The following is a 25,247-nucleotide window of genomic DNA, read 5'->3' on the forward strand; positions in this document are numbered from 1 at the left end:
TTTCTTGTAATTGCTCCAGCATAACATGTAAAGCTTGCACAGCATTTCAGAAAAAGTTGCTGATGTTGATTTATTTCGAATGATCTGAATATATGCTGTATTTTTTGTAATGCACAGAGTAGTGTCTGAGAATACGCTGCTCAGACCAGAGCTTTGCTCCAGCATCACGACTCAGACGGTTAGGGGGGGGGTTGTGATGTAGGGGGAGTCAATACTGATGAGAGGTCATGCTTTGTCACACATAGTCACATGGATGTAATACCATGGATGTAATTAAAAGGGGGAGGATCTTGTAACACATAGCAACCTACATTCTCCCCAGGCTAACAGGGGGATCTCCACATTGTGAGGAAAAATTCCTCCAAAGCAATAAGAAATGACGGAAAAATGATGGACAGAATCTCCCTTCCCTGCAGCTTCTCCCATACATTATTATGCACCGGAGAAGATGCAGCATCCAACAAGACAAAAAATACTAATGCCTTTACAAGCTCTGCAAGCTTTTGTTCAGTATAGTAAGATTTTAAATGGTTCACAAGGGAACTGCAACTCACTGGAGTGCATTTAAGATTAGATGATAATAGCCTCTTTGTTTTCACACTTCTTTGAGTTCACATTTGGAAAACACTATCTTTCAGGCATATAAAGTCAGAGAGAGATGCTGATAATAACAGGCAGTAGTAGTGGTGAGTGTAAAGAGATAGATAAAAAACAATGTAAGATGTTACGCATGGGCACTGCTGCTTCTTTACACATCTTGAAGTATATGGTATGTGACAGAGTCCAAGACGGCATATCTATTAAAACAATGTATTATGAATGTTTAAAGTTATTCATTATTCCTCAAAATACAAGAGGTGGCATATAAACAGGTGTTACCAAGCATATTCATCAAAACAGCCACAGGAGGTTGAAGTACAGGGACTTTCACAGAACAAGCAAAATTCAATAAAGATGAAAAAGCTGGGGTTTTTTTTTTTTTTTTTTCATCTAAACTGAAACATTAACAAACCCAAAAGATCCTTTTGATATTCTTCTCATTAGATAAAATACAGTATATCATACAGCAATATGTGTATTTGGATTATAAGCACAGGTTCATTTTCATAAAACCAAGCTGCTTTGGAGAGCGATGGATTGGAGTCAGTCATTCTGTGATTAATATTGTCTTGGTGCATGCTCACTCTGGTATTAGCATCTATGATAATTAGATGTATAGATCACCATCATCATGAAAAACACCTAAGTGTGTAGTCATATTAGTGTCTAGTATGGTGGTGGCTAATGTTGGTTTACATGCGCACAAGTTTTTATGATCGATATTCTGAATAATGCTTTTATCATCTTACAAACCTTATCGAAATTGACACTTTTAGTACGTGTCTATTTACAGAGTATGCAAATGATCAAAGGTAAACCTGTGCACAATTGCTTTATTTAATAATTAATTACAATTAATGAGAGATAGCATTCAACATTTCAAGGTAATAATTGATAATGCACCTGCATTGATATCCGACAAGTAACTCTTCTATCGTTTGATGCCTGGGAGCCTAAATATGTTCAGTACAGAGATGCAGTGGGTGTGTGATGACGATGCTTCAAAAAAGAAAAAAAAAAAAAGCACATCAGCAATCTTTTTGGACTAGTTCTGTTCTGCTGTGAAGCAAACAGAAGCCTGGGTCAACGTGTTCCTAACGAATGTGCTCTGTTCAGTGCCGCACTGTGTGCTCTCTCTTTGCAAGTCGTGTCAGCGTGATCTCAGACTAGCGTTGACTTGCTCCTGGTCAGTTGACAGGTTGGGTCGACAGCATGGCGACCAGCTTGTCTGTCTGCGATGTTAGCAACACTTGACTCTCCCAGCTCAGCTTGTCACTGCACCAAATTCACTGGTGACAAACACATGGGAAAAAGCTGTTACTGCTCCGCGGTCTGCCAATATGTTTGTTGTGTGAGAGATGCTTCCTGTTTTTTGATCTTGTTTTGATCAGCTATTTTCTTCTTGCCCACCAATAACACTTGTTTTTGTCTGTTGGTCTGTCTACCTGTCTTAATTTTCCATCTTCCCCAACTCCCGCTCTTTCCTGTTCCCATCTTTCATGCTGTCATAACCTCACTGTCTAGTCACAGCTTTTCAACTGTCTGTTGTGCTCCATCTACACCTCTTATTTCAGTTTTTCATTGTTCCTCTTTGCCTCTTCAATGCTCACTAGCTTTACTGCCCCTCAACCCCCCCCCCCCCCCCCCCCACCCAACCCCCCACCCCCACACATACACAAATACCCACACACCCCCACACCGCCTTCCCTCCCGGCTCTTATTTCACCTCTTCCGCCTCTGTCTTTCTCTGTCGGTGGTAGATCTTTCCTTTTCATTATTTATGGAAAGTTGCTGTGTTGTGCAGCTGTCAGATGCAGCAAAGAAGAAACATGTGTCTCTAGCATTGATACTGAATTTCAGTGAAATTCTTGTCTCAAATGTCCTTGTCAACATGCCTGTGAATGTCAGCTGTCACACTGCTCATTATCATTATTAACTCTCAGCATGTGTTTCAAAGGGAAGTCCAAAACAGTTGCATCAGGATGCACCACTTTAAATTCACATGTGACACAGTTGAAATAGATGTTGAAAATGTCAATTTTGGGGGGGGGGGGGGGCTCTTCAATGCTAGTGAGCATTGAAGAGGCAAAGAGGAACAATGAAAAACTGAAATAAGAGGTGTAGAAGATTTCCCTGAGAGGTATAGCGAGGAATCTCTACATAAACATTGTGAAATATTAAAGAGCCAGCTACGACTGGTCGAAATTAGTCCTGTTAGCTAAGGTAGTCATTGGGATCAGTGACAAAGATGTGGAAAATTGTAAAGTAAACAGGGGCGGATGTCATTTCTGTGGCCAGAACAAAAGGATCCCTTAACAAATCCAACTGACTCACCACATAGACAACAGCTTCACTTCCTTTAAATAGTATTCAAACAGTATAATTGTCACACACTGTCATTCTTTCATCACAGTGAAGCTTTTTGTCTGTAAAAAGATTTACCGTGACAAACATCATAAGTTATCCTTAATTGGCATTCCAGAACATTTTCTACCACACAAGAAATCTAATCTCCGTCTCCATCTAATCGTATAAAAGTATGTGCAGTTACTGAACCTCAAAACTTTGCTTTGCATTGTATCTCGGTGTATCTCACTTAGATACTTGGCTTGACCACTTAACATTAAAATTCCTGTCTACTGTCATGCTTTCACTGCTGCAGCCTTTTCCTCAGCATCCTCTCTTCAAACAAACTTAATAGACAAAATGTTTGTAACTGAATTAAACTAATTTACATGTGCGATCCCAATCGATAGACTGGACTAGAGATTCACAAATCTCTCATTATGTGAGGGGGAAAAAAATGTTGGCATCAAGAGTTCCATGACAGCAGTAGATGAATAGATTTCATAGCGATGAAACACTGTATGAACAAAACTGTTACATTGTGATCCAGTTTGCACGCTTCTTGAGTAGAAGGAAACTAAGAACCTATCATGGATCGCGTGATGTAGTGATTAAATACACAGACATACTGTATATACACACACACATAGTCACAGACTATAACTTAATCTTGCTCATCATGGGATTAACAATGAAAGAGTCTCTCCCCTCTTCTGGTCTCCTCTCATATATGACCCAGTGTTTATCGGCTGACCACTAATTTCACCGTAACCCAAAGTGGGCCAAGCCACGCAGCTCAGCCCTGACTGGGATCTGGGAGGGAGGGTCTTGACACAGCTGGCAGGAAGGATGGAAACTGGGTTACTGTCCAGAGGTAGATTAGAGTCACATAAAGGGGGCAGCTGGGGTGACATTAAGAGTGGTGGTGGTGATGATGATGCTGATAGTTGATCAGTTGTTAGAAAGAGCAAAGCATATAATCATCATGAGGCTGCGGCTCCTTTTGTGCTGAGTGTGATGACTTATTGTGGTCTAAGGGGACTCCATGTTTCCACTTCCTACCGTTTCATCTCTCATTCTCAGTCTATTTATATTTCTTTTCTCTCTTGGCCTTGATCTTCCACGGTCTCCTCCTCTCTGCTGTATGCACACTTTTTTGATGTGAGACTCGACATGTTTATTGGACATGAATCAGGCTTTCAAGCATAACCACTATGTTCCCCAATTCCTCATAGCATTGCTGCAATGCATATAAAAGTCATTACATAATGGTACACACACACACACACACACACACACACACACACACACACACACGTTTGCATTTACTGTAAGGCCTTAGGTTCACTGGGTAGAAAATTTCAATGATTTCAGACAAGTTGCCAAGTGTGACACATGGAGACTGTTAGTTCTTCAATAGAATTTTGTTTTTGTCTATGCTGTCTGCTTTTCATTTTGTCTAGTTTTCAGCTCCAACTTCATTTAATCACTGCAAATCTAACATAAAAAGTCAATAGTATCTGTGCTGCATTTCTATTTATTAAAAATGTACTAATATGACAATTATTATTATCACAGTTCGTTATAATTACATATCCATATCGCGCAGTTGTATTTCTGTTTGTTTTCATAATTGCACCTAATTCAGTGTTCAGTTATGTGCATACAGTTCCATCACTGTGTCTAAAGGGCATAAAAGGTTCCTTGTTATTCTCCATCAGCAGTAAGCTTGACGTTGTCCTCGGGGCTTAGAAAGCTCTGAGGATGCCCTAACCTGCTTTGACAGGAATGTATGCAGCACTCCTACTGCTACTCTGTACAGGATGTCAAAGGAGCCAGATAGGAAACACAAATAAAGCTCAGAGAGTTCTGTCCTCAGTTGGCCCCCTGACTCCTGGTCTTTGTCCACAACTGCTCATACATGTACAGGAAAACTAGTCCACAGTCTGCACATAGAGGCCAGATTTGAGTCCTATTAAGTGTGTTAGTTGCCATGACTGAAAGCAGTCTGAAGAAAATGGGTTGATTTACGGTTCAGCGCTATCCATCTTTGTCAAAAAGACTTTATAAAAATGCATTTACACTTTGTTCGGTTTATTCACTTACAGCCATCTTCAGTAATTATTCTCTTTTTCTCATTGGTCACCTGTGTTTGTTTGACCCAATGAAACTCACATCTGCAAGACTGATGTCTGCTGCTTTGTCTTGTAATGATATCTGCAGGATTATAAAGGATTAATGTTTGGTAATTTGATGACAATTCTAGAAGGGACATTATTTAATTAAGAGCCCTTTGGGTGTTCAGTTGTTTTATTTTACTGATGTAGAACTATTCATTGCTGTCATGGACGGATCCGTGTTTATGACTGTAAAACAATAATCCTCTGAAAGTCAGTCACCTGAACACTGTTGAACTGCTGGTGAATGGGGAGATTAGAGTTTTCACTGTCTTGAGAGACGGAGAGAGACTGCTACCTTGCTCCAATCCATGCTACCTTTCCTAGAAGCTGACCTTATTGACCATAAACCTTCAAGAGTGTTGTGTGAAATACATGACTGCCAGCTGTAATTACAGCAGAGAAATCACTCACTGGTGATCCGAGGTATAAAGGCAGTGTAGCAGGACGATGAGTTAATTAATTCTCATAGCTAATGTTGCATTTTTGTCATGTGGAAGCACTTAGTTTCAATACAGACAACAAATACTGTACTCAACAGAGGAAAATGAATTTTGTTCTATAACCCTATTTTCCATTTAACCAGGAAAGCACAACTTTTGTTGTTGCTTTTATGTTGAACAGAATCAGTCAAACAAAACCTTCTTTCATTTTTTTCATATTCATATTTTTTTTTTTTTTTTTAGATTTTTTAGAAGTAAAAAGCAGTATGAATCTGTACAAAATTTCACTTTCAGCTTTTGTGTTGCTTGACAGTTGTCAGCGCTCGCTGCTGAAGACACATTTCAGTTGGTTCACTTCCCCGCCTTGGTGAACACTTGCAAGTGGGAATCTTTTCCATTCTCTCCTTTAATCCCACAGGGCAGGTATGTGGTACGATTCACATTACTACTTGCTAAAAGAAAATTTGACATCTTCGTTGTGGTTTGAACCTCATTTCAAATGTTCTCAGCAACGATGTTATGAACGTTAGTAGTTTCATGTTTGAAAAATTAGGCTGATAGTTGGGATGACTCTTTTATTGAAATGACACTGAGCTTTTTTTCCCCCCCAGTTATCGTGTCATTGTACCTTTTAATCATTCATTGATTTCTATATCTGTGACTCCAGCTCTCCCTCACTGGGTTTCTCTTTTGTGATCATAAACAGTTGATAGACTGTGAAATATCACCATCTGAACTGTTAAATCGTCTTTAAGCATCAGGTTAATGTGAAAGGAGAGAGAATATATTTTGACATTAGCATCTGTTTCACGGAAAGCAGTGACATTCAGAGGGAAATGAGCTTATTAGTAAACAAGGATGTCTGTAGTGTATAAATATTTCTTTTTTTTTCTTTTTTTTTTTTTACCATTAACAGATTCAATATTCTGAATTTATCATGTGAACTGAGGCAGAGACTTTCAGTATTTATATTGTGTCACTGTTGACTCTTTGACTTATCAGGATTTTACCTGTCACCCATTCAAACACATCAAGTGTTTCAGCTGATATCAGCAGTATTGCATCAAGAGACTCATTACCCTAGTCTGAGACAAGCTTTATCTCTGACACTATAAGAGAGAGTAAAGAAGCTTGCTCTTTGCACAGCGCACTGCTAGAGTGTTATTAAGAAAAGAACACACCAAAGAGACCTCATTATATAGCCAAGTGGCTGTTGGCTGTCTACCTGCTTGAGCCCTGCACTGGCTCTGTGCTTTGTCACATTACACATTACCGTGCTGCACATACTCCGGAGAGGAGAGGCTCAGTAATGGCCCTGAGATAGTGGTATTTAATGGAGCAGCTTATTTGGCAGGGAAAGTGTAATGGAGAACATTTTTCATGGTTTTGTGACTGGCATGGTGAGATGAGAGAGAAATATGTGCGTGTTTATCTGTCGCAACGGTTTGCACAAAAAAATGTAATATAGTGCCCCAATTTAAATAAATAAATGCAACAATAAGTCCCAGACCTTGCAGTGGAAAAGTGATTTTTGTGGTCGTGATCCTATCATATGGTCTTACTGTGGGGAAGAGAGTGAGTGGAGGGCAGGAGAGAGGAAGAGGATTCAGATGAAAAGTGGCAGCGGAGATGATTCACTGAAGTGACAACGTTATTGAGTTCCTGACAACATACCTTACTATGCGTGACTAATATTTGCTGAATGGATATGTGGTTCTACATGGATTTTGAAGTACAACATTTATGTACTTGATTTTATTCATTTATTGAGGTCAAGATTTTTTTTTAAGTGGGAGATGACTAATAGAACAATTTTATTTTAATAATACCGATATATATTGTGTGTATATATATATATATATATATATATATATATATATATATATACTACAAAGTCACCGTTTGAAACACAAGAAAGAGAGGCTAAAAAAATATAAAGGGCAACTATCACTGTTACCTCACTTCAGGAGGGTCTTGAGGGACAGATGCACTGTAGTGTACTGTAATATACGGTTGGAAACAGCCTCAGCCTGAATTTCTTCCTCTCCACTATTTGCCTCCCCCATATAACCTATATTTAGAGCGAGTACATAAAAGACACATTTCTAGCAATTCAATAGGCCTCACTGACAGACCTCAAGAGCCTTCCTTTTTTTACTCATGTGTCTGTGTTCAAAAGTGTCTATGTACTGTATGTGTGATCATACATTTTATGTGCCTGTGTTGTTTTAGTCAGTGGATATTTCACAGGGTAAGGGTAGAAACTGCGAAGCACCGAACCCAAAGGAGGAGACTGGGTCAGTATTTTACAAATTGTAAGTGTCTTTAATTAGTGTGATGGCATTAAATTAAGTGTGTGTGTGTGTGTGTGTGTGTGTGTGTGTGTGTGTGTGTGTGTGTGTGTGTGTGTGTGTGTGTGTGTTGTGTGTGTGTGTGTGTGTGTGTGTGTGTGTGTGCGTGCATGCGTGCGTGTGTGCGCGTGCATGTGCAGAATATGTAGATGTAGGTATTACATATGTTTATGGTGCTGAGCTTACATCCTGTACAGGCAAAGCTGGTTAAGAGGCTTTGTGGCTGAAAATGAATCCTTATAGAGAAGTAATGGGATCACTGCATTAGCCTGTGAAATATCACAACTTTGACTGGGGGCTGTGTTAGGCTCAGCCTACCTTCCTCTTATACTCATCTTTTCTATTCACCTTATATGCTATTTTTGTGTTGTGGTGGAAAGCAAGGGGTTTATGTTTTACCTCAAACAGATAACAAATTTAGTTTTTATTTATAAATTGTTTTTTTTCTCTTTTCTTTTTTTTTCTTTTTTCTTTTGTGGTTGCATAGCAACACTCAGTTAGCATATTAGGTATTTGCCCGCACAAGACCTAGATTCCTGCCCTAAGGAAATAAACAAAGAGTAGACAAGAGATTCATCTGCTCTATGATGTTCATTTTCACTTTTCTTTTATTGTTAAGCACATTCACATTTTTGTCAAGGCCTTAAACAAGACATTAATTACAAGTTAGTTACACTGTATTGTCCTGTCGGCATGGCTTAGCGGCATGATGGTGAGCAAGATCATCTGTCACAATGTCACTGAACAAAATGGTTAAAGTGCATCTATCAACAGCCATGTGTCATAATATAGTATTCTTGAATAAGGCACCTCTAAGACTATTAACTAATGAATAAAACCACACGTTAATACATTTAGTTTTGGTTTTGGGTTCTGAATACTTATCGGCATAAGTTCATTTCTTGAATTAATTAAATAGATTTTTTGTTACCATGTCTAACAGCAGAACTCCTTTTTTTTTTCTTTTTTTCACAGCAGTGCTGCAGTCTATAACGTCTCTGTACTCAGACATTTCTTCAGGTCCTACTCAGTTTGGAAAATACAGAGAACATTGATTTCATGTGAAAACCTTGGAACAAATAAGACTGGATACCTGTTTCTGTTTAGTTTTTCTCACCTCAAGTCGACCAGAACACAACAACCAAAATGCATGTTTGTATGTGTGTGTGTGCATGTTTGATGTTTGCTCCCTTGAATGATCGTTTCGATGTGAGGAATCACTTAAACTTTCAACTTAATTACCCAGCTCTTATTGTGGATCAATATTAGTTATATTAAAGAAGTGTGGCTTGCTTTATGTTTAGTAGCAGAGCTGTGTTTTTTCAGCTCTAATGGTGAAATCAGATTTCAGATCATTGCTAATTGCTTCTAAACTGCTCAGGTTATGGCTTTAAGGAGCTGATGAAATGGACTTTAAGTTTATGTCTATCTTGCACTCAGGGCAAATAGATGTAAAGTGCAATGCACTTCAGAAGTTTGGATAAGTCAAGGGAATATCAGAAGCTTTTAAAGGGAAAGGGAGATGGCAAACTGATTGGGTTATGGCATGTTGGCCATGATTATGTAAGAGACTAAATACAACTCTTTTGAACCATGCGCCTGGTGAAGGGACTTTTTTTTTCCACCATTTCATGCCATTTCATGCCATAAAGGCGGGGCGGGGGGGGGCACAAATGGTGGTTTTCTGTTGGATAGCTAAAAGTGGCATCTCTACTAACAGAAGGAAAACTGTCATGATGTTCTTATTAATGAGCAAAGCAGGAACAGGTTATTGTTATGCAGGAGTGGAGGTGTAGAGCCTGGAAATTACCTGCCATCGCTGTGAGAAACGAGAGTCTGGCTCCACACAGTGCCCTGGGCTAAATACAGGCTTCCTCCTCAATAAAGACACCGTTGTCATGACATATAAAATTCAGGATAAGAAATAAATGACTCTGGTTGACGTCTTAAGTTTTCAAAGCAGCTTTGTTACGTACAGTTTGCCCTTTTAAATGTGAACTGTGAACTTTTAAAACTTTCCCAATAGGCTGTTTTTCACTTATTTCATGCAGCAGTCAAGGTTAAACTGCAGGGCTCTGCTTAAAGATGGCACATCACATCATTTCGTAATATTTTTTAAAATAACATCACCGTCAGGCATCACTATCACCTGTAACCCCCCAGAGTTACAGGTGATTGAAGGGCTGATTTTAAAAAAAAAAAAAAAAAAAAAAAAAGAAAGGAAAAAAAAGTAAATTCCAAAACAAAAGCACTTTCTGTGTCATGGTTTGCATTAGTAACACAAGGAAACTAGAGGACCGAAGTTCTTATACTGCAGTGTGCTTCAAATTTCTAGGACGGTGAGTCTGGAAATTTAGGCCTACTAATGTAAACTTTCTAAATGTTTCTTTTGACATGCTCAGAGATCTATGCAACTCGTAGTAGACAGGAAATTGACATACAGTGAAATCCAGCAACATGGTGCTCTCACTTACTGGTTACTTATAGCTGGTACCAGTTATACAGATATTATTGAAATTTGGTGGGAAAGGAGGAAAAGTCATTTTTATTTTAGCTTTTTAATTGATTACTCCCTGAAGCATTTCATTTGACAACATTGTCACCTTTTCTCCCTGCCATCATGTCCACCATAGAGTTTGGTTTAACCTTTCAGAACTGAACATTTTCACCTAGAGCCCGAGGAAGACTTTTGTCAGGGAGCCGCAAACTCTTGAGTAGTGCGTGGGTTGTGAGTGCATCCCTGGTGGTGAGCCACCAGTGCTTGCTCACATTTGGTGCTGGGAAAAATGGAACATTGGGAGCTGCCAGATGACCGGCTTTAGGACCTAGTCTTTTGATGTTTGCCATGTTGACGCTTTTCGCTGTGTATATGAGTGTGAGGCTGTGGCTGAAAGGGGGAGATTCAGGAGCAAGATGCTGACTGAAAAGGCCAAAACTTATGTTCTCCTGTAGAACAAGTGATTTTGGTAAAAAGTTCGATTCAGTTTCAATTTGCCATTTAAAAAAAAAACCAAACAAACAAAAAAAAAAAAAATGTGAGTGAAAAGTGATCAGAGCTATAAAATTCATTACCTCAACACCAAACCTGAGTTTTTTGTTATATCTAATCTCACTTTGTCCTAAATACTATTGCTCTGATCAAGTGATCAAGTGTTACTGATTGTGGCATTGTGTGTGTGTGTGTGTGTGTGTATCTTTGTGAGTTTTGTTGCACAGTGGAATTTTGATTAAGGTTCAGGGCAGTCAATGACAGCGTGCCTGTTTTGACTTAGTGGTTTTTATGGCTTTATAACATGCCTCAGAGCTGAACCTGAAGCTCAGTGCAGTATATCCACATAATCTGCTGCTTAACCCTCTTGTGCCCTCCAGGAATGTAGGCAGCAGATAATATGCTTTGTGTCTGGCTGGAGTTTGTTGGTGTGGAATATCCTATTGAATACTCTCATTTCAGAAGCGCAATTCATCATCTGTCTTTATTTACTGATGAACAGTCAGCTCCCCTCTCTGTGATTCAGTGCGGATAAGATTATACATTCACACACACAAACATGAAGAAAAAGGGAGCACACACACCAAACATACATGCATGCACACATACACACACATACAGGTCATACATACTCTTTGTACATACACTGAACATGTATATGCAAACCACCCTCTGGAGACGATGGAAGGGTGCCTTCAATATTTGCAATGTAATTCTGACCCCCCATTTGTCTCGTTTGTAAAGTAGTATTTAGTTAATGGAAAAGGAAATTGGTATTGATTGATATTTGAATTGATTCCGTTGGGATTCAGTCTGAAGGGTTTTCTGTGAAATGCTGTATCCAAATACCCAGAGCACTCTCCAGTCTGGTTCCCCGGGGATTATTTAATGTAAATGTAAAGTGCTCTGATAGTTGAGTCTCACTGGGTCAGTGCCACATAGAGTTGTAATGGAAATCTTTCCTGTTTCTTTCCTGTATTTACATTCTGCCTGCTGGATGTTTTTTTCTTCATACACACACACACACGCACGCACGCACGCACGCACGCACGCACGCACGCACGCACGCACGCACGCACGCACGCACGCACGCACGCACGCACGCACGCACGCACGCACGCACACACACACACACACACACACACACACACACACACACACACACACACACACACACAGCCAACGTCTGGCTAACAATAGGCCAGGATCTAAAGTTTTGGGTCTTCATTAGCCCTTGCTTTTCTTTCAGTACGTTTAGAATTAATTTATGTAAATTATATATGACCCGGTTATTGGGCTCAGAAACCTTGAGTAGAATCTTGTATATTTTTGTGTATGTCATGTGTCAGACCAGGACACTTTTGTTGTAAAGAAATTGTGGCCAAATACACTGTCTGTTGATCTGTATGGTCTCCCTCTTCCAGACTGTTTATTACTGACTGCGAGAGAGACTGAAAATTGGGACGTGGTAGCTATTGTTTAGTTTCTCTGCCAGCTTCAAGGAATCATGAAACACAGAGCAGGTGGAGTGAGATGGATCTTGGCTGCCTTTCCTTTCCTTGCTCTCTTCCTTTCTTCTCCATTTCTGTCACTGTGAAAGTGCATGTGGTGTGTGTCTTCGGAGCACGCGTCTCTTTACTCAGCCATCAATGTGCCGAATCTGCCGAGTCTGTCCCAAAGGATGAACCAGGGCCATGTGCCTGTGTGTCTTTTATGTTGTGTGAGTGTTTATACTTATTTACTGTACTTGTTTTCTTTTTTATTCTCTTGTGCCTGAGAATTGTAACAAATAATAATAGACATTTCATCCAAAATAGAGTTTTATAAATCATTTTCTCATCGGTTTCCTTAAAGAAAATATAAAGAATGCACCAATAAACTATATATTTGTTATTTTGGGTATATTTGCTTTTCTATTGAATCCACAATACTGTGTAAACATTTTGTAATTTAAATGTCATGAATGTTTATGACTCCTTGACACATGGAAGAGAGCAGAAAATCGGCTTTTTTTGTAAGGATCTCCTGTAGTGTTGGTTTGCACTTCAGAGGCAATTTCAGCTTTAACCCACCCTATCTTTGGCAAAAGCGGATCTTTTAAATGAATAAGGAGTGTTTATAATGAGATTTTTTTTTTCTCCGTTGGTTTCAGTGTTCAAGACTCAAGCTGTTCAACTCAGTTAAGATCAACACACTCTTTAGAGCAGTGCAAATGTCACTTTCATTGGTCACAAGCTTGGACATGAAACACAAAGCAACACTAGTCTTTAACTGCTTGTTTTGTTCTTTCTGTACCGTTGTAACTCGGCATATTGGTCCTGATTTTATCGAGTTGCTTGTTTTAGCAAAGACTCCATTGATCCCATCATGTACACTGTCGCTCACCGGAACAGCCTACGCTATCTGCAAATCCATTTCAAATCCTGTGCTCCCTATTACTTTTGTGTGCATCTTTGTGTGTATGTACCTTTATTGTTGTGTCTGTGTCTGTTAGTGGTACTGTACGGCATACAGACACTCTGAAAAATACAAAGCAACTGAGGGGTTTTATACATTGCAATAGAGAAGCAAAAAAAAAAAAACATGTACACAGATATTTTCTGTGGACACACTGTGTCCTGAGTTTTCCATCTTTTTCTTAATGGCTGTGTGTTATGATGTGACCCAGCTCAATGTTGTGTGGCCTCTGTCTTTGTGTCACTGATTGTTAGTCATGTTCATAGACGAGAGGGCTTAATGTTACATGGTCAGACCCCTGTAATTGTTGTCCAATCCTATTGGTTGTATCCACACAAATATACAGAGCTCAATTACAGTGACTTACATGCACTTTTGACCCCAGGTTTATCCTATCCAATCACACAGCTTTAACTCTCTGTCCCTGAATGTTCACCTTAGATTTCCTCAGATATTTGCTGAGCTGGTCCACTTGTTACCTAATAGATTCCATTTTGGTCTTTAGATTTATTTCAGTTCTGACTTTTCCCAGTAAGATTGACTCTCTCTTGCTTTCTTTGTTTATTTGCCTGTTTGACAGCAGGTGCTGTGAAGCTAAAATTGTGTTGGGGTTGACTTTTCCATGGAGATTTGGGGCTTCCAGGCTTTACACAGCACCACATTTCTTGCCCAGCTGCTGTTATTTCAAGCTCTGCTGTGTGTAGTCCACACTGTGCTCTTCACATACTGTTAATATTTTGATATACACAATCACAGATATATGGATTTTATTAGATAATTATTGCACTTGCACTATGTGGTGACAGTTATAATTACTCTCTTGTGTCAGCCCTGGCAGCCCGAAAAATCTCTGTCTGAATTGCCGTCATTTATAGTTATTTTAAGAACATAAGTAGCTTCCTAGTAAAATATTTTGTGTACTTCATTTTATGTTCCTGTTCCACATAATATGATACAAATGTCTCCTAGAAACTCCGCTAGCTCATTTGTAGTGGTTTTTCTCAAGTGGCATATTTAGCAGTCTCATTTCCTAATGCATAGAAAAAGATAGTGAAGAGTGATATTCATTGCAGATAATTACATTGATCATCTCTGAGGACAGCACAAGATCTTTTCTATAATACAGTGACACTACAAGGACCGCAGTGTAATTATAGTCACCATTATTAACCTGCAGCCTCAAAGCATGGTAGCCCCTTAATGGTGTTAAAAGCACAGGTTTGTGCTATTTTAGCATGTAACATAGAAACCTTGTTGGTAATATACACTTTTTGAAAGTTGATAGCACCATAATACACAGAAATACATCCTTCTCTATTATTACAGGGACTTTGAAACCATCAAAATAGGTCCCACTTGCTAAAACAGTCTACAGGGTCAGTTTATGTTTTAAGACAATCAGACATTATTCTGGAGGGAAATGATGTTAATAATTGGAGGAAATACTCTGACAGCCCTATTATGGAAGTGTACATTTGATGACAGTGTTAATAGGGAGGATCCTTGTGGGTCTTCTTTCTCCTTTTTTCCATTTACATCCTTATCCTGTTTTCAACTGTTTGGAGATCTCTCTGCTCTGCTCCTCTCTGGTGGGAGTTGCTCTTATGCTAGCCTTGGTAGTCTGTTAGTAGTCTCCCAGTGGCCCACTAGCATTTTTCTGCTCTTATAGTTATTCTTAGCCTCATCTCAGAGTACGATATCTGGGGAGACATGACAGGAGTGCCCACGCACCAATTGTCCAACGGGGAGGAGAAATGAGGGCGGGAGAATAAGATGAGCAAGAGAAGGAGAAAGACAGTAAGCTTTAGTGCATCTCAACATAGCATGGTTCATCATGGGTCTTGTTAATGGGCCTCTAGCTCCAAGGGGAACCACGATTAGAGCCAGAGGGGGTTCCCTGTCAACGTGGAGTACAGCACTGACTTCGGGGCTACAGCAAGATAACCCTTCAGAAAGCCTGACGCTCAAGCATGCCAAGAAAGCTGCATGCTTGCCATGATTAGTTATCAGACTTCAGTACACATGCATTATATATTATGTCATGTGCAAATACTAATTTTCTAAAGCATGACCAATTTCTCTGTTTACCCTTTTTAGTCTGTTCGAGGATTTTTTTTTCTCAACTAAATGTGATTTTATTCAGAGCGTCATCATTCTTCTCTTACATTTTGGATGTCAAATCAAAATAAACTACATCCCAAAAATCCATTACTAGAAGTTTGACATTCATTTTTCTCTTAATATAAAAATAATCAGTCAGACTTAAAAAATGTATGAAAATATTGGTCATCATATTAGTCTCATATGCTTGTTGATGTGGGATGTAAACATTGTTTGGTCAACTAGTGCTAAGCCATTTAAAATAGTCAAATTTGTGTTTATTTCTTTTCTTTTTTTTTTTTACTACACAGATGTGTCTCGCTTCTGTACGTACTGTATCTTTTTTCATTTCCCTCATTTTGTCCTCATGAAAATTATAATACGGGAGTAATATGAATAACTTATGTAACTTCTCTCTACAGGGCATCAGCATTGTGGGGCCCAGTAATGCAGAACACTCGCCTCGACCTCCTAGTCCAGCCATGTACCAGCTGGACATCATCCTAAAGAAAGGGAACAACCTGGCCATCCGAGATCGGACAGGTAGGAGCTCTGTTTCCTTTTCTACCTGTTACCTCAACAGCATTGAGCTTTATGTATAGAGACAGGGCAAACAGCTTTATCAAGCCTCTGTCTAGCCAACCAAATGAAAACCACTTTATCTCTCTGTCCACCTTTCACAATTGTTTTTTTTTTTTTTTTTTTTACTGGCACAAGCAGTGTGGCAACCAGGATGCTACCATCCTCAAAGAATTCAATTGTTTTATGCTTAGTTTCATTGTTATTATTTCTTCTGTAGAGCTGCTATCTTTAGGGGTCTCACCCATTTTTATTTTCTCAATGTAATATTTTCATCTTTTTGTTTTAACCTCCACTCTTTTTTTTTCCCCTCACACTTTACCCCCTTTCTTCTCTCTCATCTCTCTCCCCATGTAGAGTTTTATTAAATCATGCATCTCGTCCTCACAGCTTACTCCATTTTCCATGTGTGAAGTGAAATTGAATTACTAGGAATGATGCGGCACATTTAATGTGCATCTAGCCATGAAAAGAACTCAGCTTTTGCTTAAGCGAGAACATTGTACACTTTTATAGCCTAGGCGGTTGATACTAGTTTGATCTTTTTTTTTTTTCTTTTGTAATATGACTAAATCATACTGCAGGTATTTCCTTTACCTACCCAGTGGAATAACCCTTGTGACCAAAGCTTTTTTTTAAGTTTAATGTGAGCAAAGACTCTAAAGTGTCCGACCTATACTCAGATAGCCTCCTGCCCGCTGTGGTTGCTGTCTGAACCCCGCCCCCTTATGCTATGATTAAGCAGGCTATTATGTCAATGGATAATGGAAAGGCCAGCACACAAAAACAAGCAAGGTGTCACCGACAATAGTTTGGATAGTGACAGATGCCAAGGTCTCATTAGTGCTTGTAGCAGTTACCATGACGACAGAGCTATCCTGCTCTCTCATACATTTTTGCCGTACTATCTGTTCACCTGGATAATGAGCTGTACGATGCAGAGCTCACCTGTCCTGTCCTCAGCGCATCAAAACAGCTCATTACAAACAGGAGGAGACATGGAAATATAGTGGACTAAATTCAGCAGTGTTGTGATACATGTTGTTTCTTCACACAAAGCACAGAGTGGGTTTCTTCGAAATATTAATATACATAGCAGTTGATGCCAAATCTTTATGTAGTGCTGTCAGAACCCTCACATGTTGCTGCTGTTGCATAACAGGTGAAGGATTAATTGCAGAAAGACATTGGATTTACCATTTATTTACCATTTTTTTTTTATTTTACCTTCATCAGTCTAGGCTCATTTGTCAGATATGTAGACCAGGGAAGAGGTGAGTTGTTAAATGAAACTAGTTCGTTGGGAGAAGCAGTTTAGTTCTGCTACCTATTGATTCACTAAAAGCCCCAACATGAATTATAGATGATACAAATAGTTTCCAGTTTTGTCTGCAAAACATTTCGAAACAACATCTTTTCAGGAGGACCTCTGCTGTATGGAATTTCAGGAATTTCAGCTATTCATATCCACTGAACCTGCAAGTGAAACTAAAAATAACTATGCTGAAAGTATCATGTCAACATGCAGACCGGCATAATAATCACTTCATTATTTCATAAACTAGTGTGACATCAAACCAAGCTGCACAAAGCATTGCTTATGGAGTAGCCTGAAGCGAATCACTGAAACACTCACCATAAAACACTAGAATTGATTCTCTGACTATGTAAAATGATTAAAAAATACCTTGATATTGATAAACAACCTGATCATTTGCTGTGGTCCAAGAAATAAACTTCATCAGATTGTATGGGGAATGATGGATGGCAAAGATGGACACACAGAGAGAAAGCATAAGGTTAAGGATGGTTAGAGGAGGGAGGTTGGAGCTTTACAAGAAGCTAAAAGAAGCACACAGTTTTGTCAGACACTGCAGCTCTGATCCATGCATCAAAGTGATGTATGCACCCAAAAACAAGGTTGACTAGCCAGACACAAAAGAAGGAGGGAGAGGGTCTCCCTGACAAGAGGTGTCTGATTCCACATTGTCTCCCCTGATGTCCCTTCGATGAAGTTTCAAGTGATGAAGGGAGCCTTTTTTGTTGTTGAGTGAGGGAATAAGGGCAATAGATAAATTAAAGTTGAAATGAAGCAGCCCTCACAGCCAATTAAAGGATGTGTTGCCATAACAAAAAATCATCTCCTCAAACTGAGTAGCAACAAAAATGAAGTGCTTTAAAAGACTGACACAGGAAAATTAGTAATGACAGCAAGGGCTGTTTAATTTTCTACAGGAGTGCTCCTCACTTTCTTTACGATAATTAATTAGGGCTGATGTTCTTTGATTGCAGTAATAAAAAAGCCTATCCTTTTTTTTGTTGTGATCTGTTCATAATGCAGTGTTGTAAATGAACAGAATGCAGAAGATTCACTATCTCACCTAACATTTGTACCCAGAGTTTCTTCCCATAATGCACCTTTACCAACCAACCTGTCCAAGCTCCTATCACAGTGAAATACACTTCATTCTGGAAGCAAGTATTTTATACCCTTGTTGGAAAGGAGGAACATGACTTCCTTTGTGTCATTAAAATTAGAATCAAATTTCAGTCATTTAAGAATTTGACCCTCAATTTGAGGAAAGACAACATCTGGAACACTTCATAATGAACCAACTGCAATACCACTGACTATTTTTATAGACCTAGAATTTGACTTGTGTATACAAAACATCTGCAAAGGCTCAGTGTTTCAGTGCTTGATAGTTAGATAGCACTAGAACAACTTTAAATGTGGACGGCTCACCTGCAAGCACTGTGTGTAGTCGTTGTGCCATCACACGAAATATACTAATATTTCCAAATATGTTTTCATCAGATTTGACTAAATATTTCGCTTATAAATGGTATTAAACTGAAAGCACTCCATTTAATTAAACCACATATGAAATATAAGCCTCTCTTTACTGGCCAAAGAAAAGCATTTGCTCCATATGTCACCAGCAGTCACATTCCTCATAAAACATTTTGAGCCTCCGGCGCCCTCTTGCACTCATTCATTTTAGCTGAGCATGCAGGTGCTGTCGGGAGGGTGCAGTGTCTAGAGCAGAGGGTGGACAGTGAATGTGAGCCATAGAAACAAAGCGTTAGTGCGCTGTTTACTGTACACAAAGTAGGAATATCCATTTACAGGTTGTGTAGGCATCTTTAGGTTAAATTGCGTTTATTCTCTCTGTCTCTACTCGGTGCTCAGAGGCTGGTTGTTATCTAGCTGAGCCATGAGCCATCGCAGTACACAGACCTCCAAAGGAGGATTTCCTTCATCCTTAGAAGACAATGCAAGGCTGCCTGATAAAGAGTAAGGACGTATCACTTACTCACTTGTCTGATGTTAAACAGACGAGGGCCATTTGGGAGCTTTTTCAATACACCCACAATAACTTGGTGGCATTGTCATCAGTCTCTTTTGAGCCTGAACAGTTAACCAATTTCACAGTTTGTTGCCAGGCAAGACAGCCAACACTTTGACATGGTTTATTATTATGGCGGGATAACAAAAATATACATTTGAAAAGGATGAATGAAGAAGACATCAAGTAGGTAGATGTTTTTCACAGTTGTTGTATCAAAGTACAGCTTGGACAGGAGATGACCCTGATGATGAGGTTTGCCATTTAGTGCCGTTTGTTTACACCTGCCTCTGATGATACTGTATTGAATTTCATCAGCAGGAAGATAGACAGTGCAGTAGCCATGGCCATTTATGTAACCACAAACTTATTTACTTTTTCATGTTTATTTCTCCAGCCCAGTAAATTCTACCTGTCAAAATGCCATGCTTTGAATTTCACTGTATCCTGTATGAGTAAGACCCTGCTGTGTCCCCAGGGCCCCAACCCTGTCTTAGCTGTCACTTATGATGAGCTACCAATGGGAGGCTGCAGCTTTGTAGGTGACCTCAGATGAAAACACACTGCCCTCTGTCTGTACCCCAGTTCCCTGTGGGTGATGTAGCACAAGGTGAAGCTTGTCTGTTGTCCGAGACCTGACATGGCTTCCTCCCCTCTCATTTTGCAATACCTCTGTGTGTGTGTGTGTGTGTGTGTGTGTGTGTGTGTGTGTGTGTGTGTGTGTGTGTGTGTGTGTGTGTGTGTGTGTGTGTGTGTGTGTGTGTGTGTGTGTGTGTGTGTGTCGGAGGCTGTACAGAAAACATATGTCTTGTATGTTATATCTTTTCATTTTCATTCAGTGCTGTTCACAAGCACGGTGAAAATTGTATTATTTAACTTCACATTAAAGTATATCTCAGGTTGATTTTTGGTGATGTCTACTGACAAAATCAAGGTGCAAGTAATAGTAGCTGGTTACCACGTTATAGCTACAGTATCTGTCCATCAAGTATCAGCAAAATCTTTATATGAAATTGAAATACCTTTCCAGAAATCAAATAGAATCAGGGTCAAATCAGGGTCAAAGTTAGTGTTCAACAATTAGCTCATGAAACAGTGTGTTTACGAGGAATCCTTTAGCTGCAACTTGGATTAGATTTACCAGCAACCCTGGTGTTGCATCTGTAAAGTGCAGCATTATTTTTCTGTATTGCACTTCTGTCACATAACCTTTTTGTACCGAGTACTTAATGATGTGGTGTGGAATAAGCTATATAATGATCAATGAATGATACAAAGATCAACAATCAATCTTTGACATAAGGCACTTTCATCTGGACGATGTGTGCGTGCATGTGTGTATGTTAGATTGTATTGTGTGTGTGTGCTGTGAACATACTGTACAGTACACCTGTTATTTCTCATCGGTTCCTCTCAGGATGGGTTTGATTTCCCTCTCTCATTGCACATTTTCTTGTTCTCTATTTTTGCTTTCATATTGCCAATCCAGTTATCTCCGCTTTTGTTGTCTAGCCACATAAACTGTTCCGTTTACAAGAAGCGTACAGCTGTCTAAATATGAGGCATGGAATGAGGTTATCAGACACTGGATTGTAAAATCTACAGTGAATTAACAGATGACAGACTGCTGTAGGTGTGTAAGTGGCCTAAACAGGCTACTGTGTCTGAGCCATTTAGACTTTTAGACACAATTTAACTAATAAGTAATGTCATATATTTCTGCAGACTTAATATGTAATACAATTTTATGAAATTAAGTCTGAATGTAATTTGTCCAGAAGTGAAGCGAGCAGTCCTGGTTTGGAGCTGCAGTAGCCTGATTCTTAGTCCTTACACATCCCTGCCATGAAACTACTGTAATTTCATTCCTATGAGACTACGTAATGACTAACCAGATGGTTGTACTCTCTGTTATTTGCATGTGCTGTCACATTTTGTGTTCATTATAGAGTACATGTGTGCTCTGTGTGTGTGTGTGCTTGGGTGCATATTTAAAGAACTAATATTAGTGTGGAGTTTTACAGTGATTAGTTCTCAAAGTACAGCTAAGAGCAGTGAGACTACAGCGAGCCTAATTATCTCGTCTGCCGTACAACAGTTTCTTAAGATGTGAAAACAGTGAGAGAGGGCTGAGCTTGACACCACTGTCGGCATGTTGTCGCTTGTTTTATTTCAAGTCCCCTTCATTGCCTTCTCACCTCGTTATTCTCCCACATGCTGCGGAGTTGTCTACTTTATTTTTGTTTGTGCTCTTTCAGCTCAGATGTATTAAAAAAAGAGATCTTTATTTTATGGTATCTCACACTTTACACTTAAATTACAGCAAGGTCATGTTGCACATTAATAAAAGTTCAGTTGAGGTAAATGTCGGTGGAAGACAGACAGTAACCTCTCAGCATAAAGCAGAAAGAGGCATTCACATGTGTGATTGTGGGTAATTGTAATGATCCAGGCTCTCAACCCATCTGTCAGCATCCCATGATGGAGTCTCTTGTCTTCGGCCTTAACCAATACGCACTCTTGCATTCTGGGTAATCGCACACCCCAGATCTGAAACCATTTGTCAGTCCTGACACTGCACATCGGCCAGGGACTCACACATACGCACATGCACACTCAATTTGCAGCAACACACAGCTAGAATCTGAGCGTGAGGCTGTTCCAGGTTTGGAGCTTGAGCATGACTGAGGGTTTTATGGGCAGCTTTTTACTACATTTTTCTCCTCTGCTGTTCTCACATCTCATGACAAGCATCAGTGAGCCTCCTCTGTGAAGTGGTTCTTAATAACAGAGTTTTTGACAGGCAATGTGTTGGCCATCTCAGAACAGGTCCTCCTGAACTGTATGTGATGCAGTGAGTCCCAAGAAGAGGCAAAAGTGCTTAGTGACTTGGGATGTCACGAGAACTGATACTTCAATACCAAATGGTTGCCAAAATTCTGAAAATGTGATGGTACTTGTTTTACTACAGTACCATAGGCGCAGTAGATGTCCTAGGTACCGGTGATGCGACTCTTCTGGGACTGAGGAGGACATTCTAATAACCCTACAAACGTTCTAGTCCGACATTAAACTCAAAGAGAAGAAGAGGGCAGGCACAGTAAACAATAACAACAACACCTGCAATGGCAGCAACAACTGCAGATGCAGGAGGTCAAGAGTATTATGATATTTTGTATTTGACATGGATTGAAGACAGGGACAAGTTATAGACAACTAAAAGCCAGTATGCAATCTGTTCCACAGAGCATTTCAAATGAAAGGAGGAAACACCTCAAGCTTATCAAAGCAGCTCAAAGACAGAACTCCGGATCTGTACATAGAATTCAGACTGAGTTTCAGTTGGTAATTTTATATTAACAACATGAAACTTGGTACAATGACTGAAAATGATGTGCATGTGCTTCCAATCAAGTGAATAGATTTGTTAAATGTATCTTCTTGCATGCATCCTGCAGTAAATCATTACTTATTCAGTGTGTTGTCAGTGTAGGCCTAATATTGATAGACTATTGAATAAATATACATTAAATCATAATGGAAACGATCTCATTGGATCGGTGTTGGAGGTTTAGGTTAGGGGGGTTAAGGTTCATTTTGTCATGATGAAATATATGGAGACCAGTGTTGACTGGTAATGCATGACTGTAAACTTATATTTGTATATTTTATTTATATATTTTTATGATATTTTTTACTATATTATATTTTTTTCAGGGCAGACTTGACAATTCAGAATTAGCACAGGTGAAACTAATGACCCATTCCAGTGATCCTGGACCTGCAACACCTGCATGTGATGTAGTTGCTTTTTTGTTATTAATTACACCTGTGCTTTTCTTTCTACATGTCAAAATGTCTGCCCTGAAAAGCGTTTGTTATTTTGGAACCGCTGCTTTCAGAGCCAAGGCTACATGCATAAAGAGTAAGTGCATCACTTGTTTGATATTATCCAAGGTTTCCCCCAGCAAGCTGACCAGCAGAACTTATTAGCGTCACTCTGAAGGCTAATGATATATTTCAAAAACTGATGGTTTTTTTTGGGGCTTTTTATGCCTTTAATGGACAGTATAGTGGAGAGTGACAGGAAACAGGGAGGCAGAGAGAGGGGGAATGACATGCAGCGAAAGGCCGTCCGATGCGGGATTCGAACCGGGGCCGACTGCAGCGAGGACTGTAGCCTCTACACATGGGGCGCCTGCTTAGACCACTACGCTACACGACGCCCCAAAAACTGATGTTTTTTTATGTTTGTTTTTTTAACTTTAGTGGAGGTGGTATTTTTTTCATGAAAGGTGCTGCACCTCTGCTAGAAACTGTCTTATTTCATTTATTTGTTACTGTAAAATATAAATGAAGGTATAAATGTTGTTTGACCAGATGCTAAAATCTCACTGCTCAACACACACACACACACACAAACAAACACCATGTATGCGATGTAACAGTGTGTGGCTGAGCACAGGTACTGTATCTGTAAAACAGAAAACAGTTCAGTGTAAATCAGCATGTGACAAACTAATATCCTGGTATGTGATGTAATAGTGACTGACTGTTGTTAACCTATTGGGAAAGATCTGTCACTCTTGGCTGTGATGCATGAAATTATTTCCAACCAAGGCATAAGAAACATCTTGTATCGCTTTGCATTTGTGTGCTGCAGTGTCTCATATCACATACTGTATATTCTATTTTTTTTCTGTGGAAGTCAGTTTCCCTTCATAGAAACAGCTTAATTTCATTGTATCTGAAAACTGAACAACTGGGCTGTTTGATAAACAGAAACAGCATGGATTTCATTATGCATTATTGATGATTTTCTAATGCTATCAGCAGGTGGTTTGTCATCCATATTCATTGTATTTGGATACTCAAAATGTTATTAGCAAGTGTCAGATCTGCAAGGCTTTACTTCAGTTCAAATCATATTTTTTTCATATTTCACCATTAAGAAATTTGGATTTGGTTTCTATCTAATGTGTCATTAGGTTCAGTGTGTTTAGAGCTGCCCCCTGTTATTTCCTTCTCAGAGCATTCCCATGCCTTTTAATGTGTGTTGTGTGAGAGAGACTGATAAGTCTGTTCCTGCATTTCTTTACTAATTTTAAAGGAACAAGCATTCTCCTTAGGGTTTTACTACAGTAGCCTATTGTAATATTCCAAACAGTGAGATAATAGTTTTTCATGCGGTATGATCCTTATTTTTAGAAGATAATATCACACTGTCCTCTGTAGAAATGTAATTACCTACTGATATATTATCAGTTAATAATTCAGGACCATTTGTCTGCCCTGTGCTGACACAGAAAGCTATTGATCATGAATGTATAATGAGTATCTACAGATTTATAGAGAAAATGGGGAAGCAGAATAATTCACACATCAGTGTGAGGCCATATAAAAGAAAAGAGCTTTTTAATTTTTATATTTGCAGCTAATCACAAGCCTGCATTGCCGTTATTGTCTTTCACCGTACAGTCAGTAACAAGAACTTTTCATTATCTTATTAAAGAGAGTTGACCAAGAAAGGATGTCAAATAGTGTAGATTGTTTTTTAATGAGTCTGAACATGACCTTAATGTCATTTTGTGCCATTTAACTGTAGCAGAAGTGTCCTCTCAACAGCTTACATTTCCAATAACTGTCTACTCTGCCTCCTCCTGTCTCAGACAGATAGACAGTCATCCTTTGTTTTGTGCCAGAATTTTTCATCCAAGGTCAGGACCTTTTGTTTGACATTACTCTCATGAGTTCTGCCTGTTTTAATGCCCTGCTACTTCTCAGAACAATCAATGAGACAAGTGTTTGGCCTTGAATATGTGCGTTTATTTATGTGTGCTTATGTATGTGTGTGA

At 39.2% G+C, this 25,247-nt stretch overlaps 1 protein-coding gene across 6 annotated transcripts in view; it reads left to right on the forward strand.

Annotated features, from left to right (window-relative positions):
- mctp1a (multiple C2 domains, transmembrane 1a) overlaps positions 1-25,247 on the forward strand; it is a 138,273-nt gene that overhangs the window by 33,761 nt on the left and 79,265 nt on the right. For all 6 annotated transcript variants that reach the window (XM_056376198.1, XM_056376199.1, XM_056376200.1 and 3 more), the window contains exon 2: positions 15,886-16,006. In XM_056376198.1, coding sequence (XP_056232173.1) covers positions 15,886-16,006 — 121 coding nt within the window. The remainder of the gene's footprint in view (positions 1-15,885; positions 16,007-25,247) is intronic.

This window comes from Seriola aureovittata, chromosome 5 (genome assembly GCF_021018895.1).
Source record: "Seriola aureovittata isolate HTS-2021-v1 ecotype China chromosome 5, ASM2101889v1, whole genome shotgun sequence".
NCBI lineage: Eukaryota > Metazoa > Chordata > Actinopteri > Carangiformes > Carangidae > Seriola > Seriola aureovittata.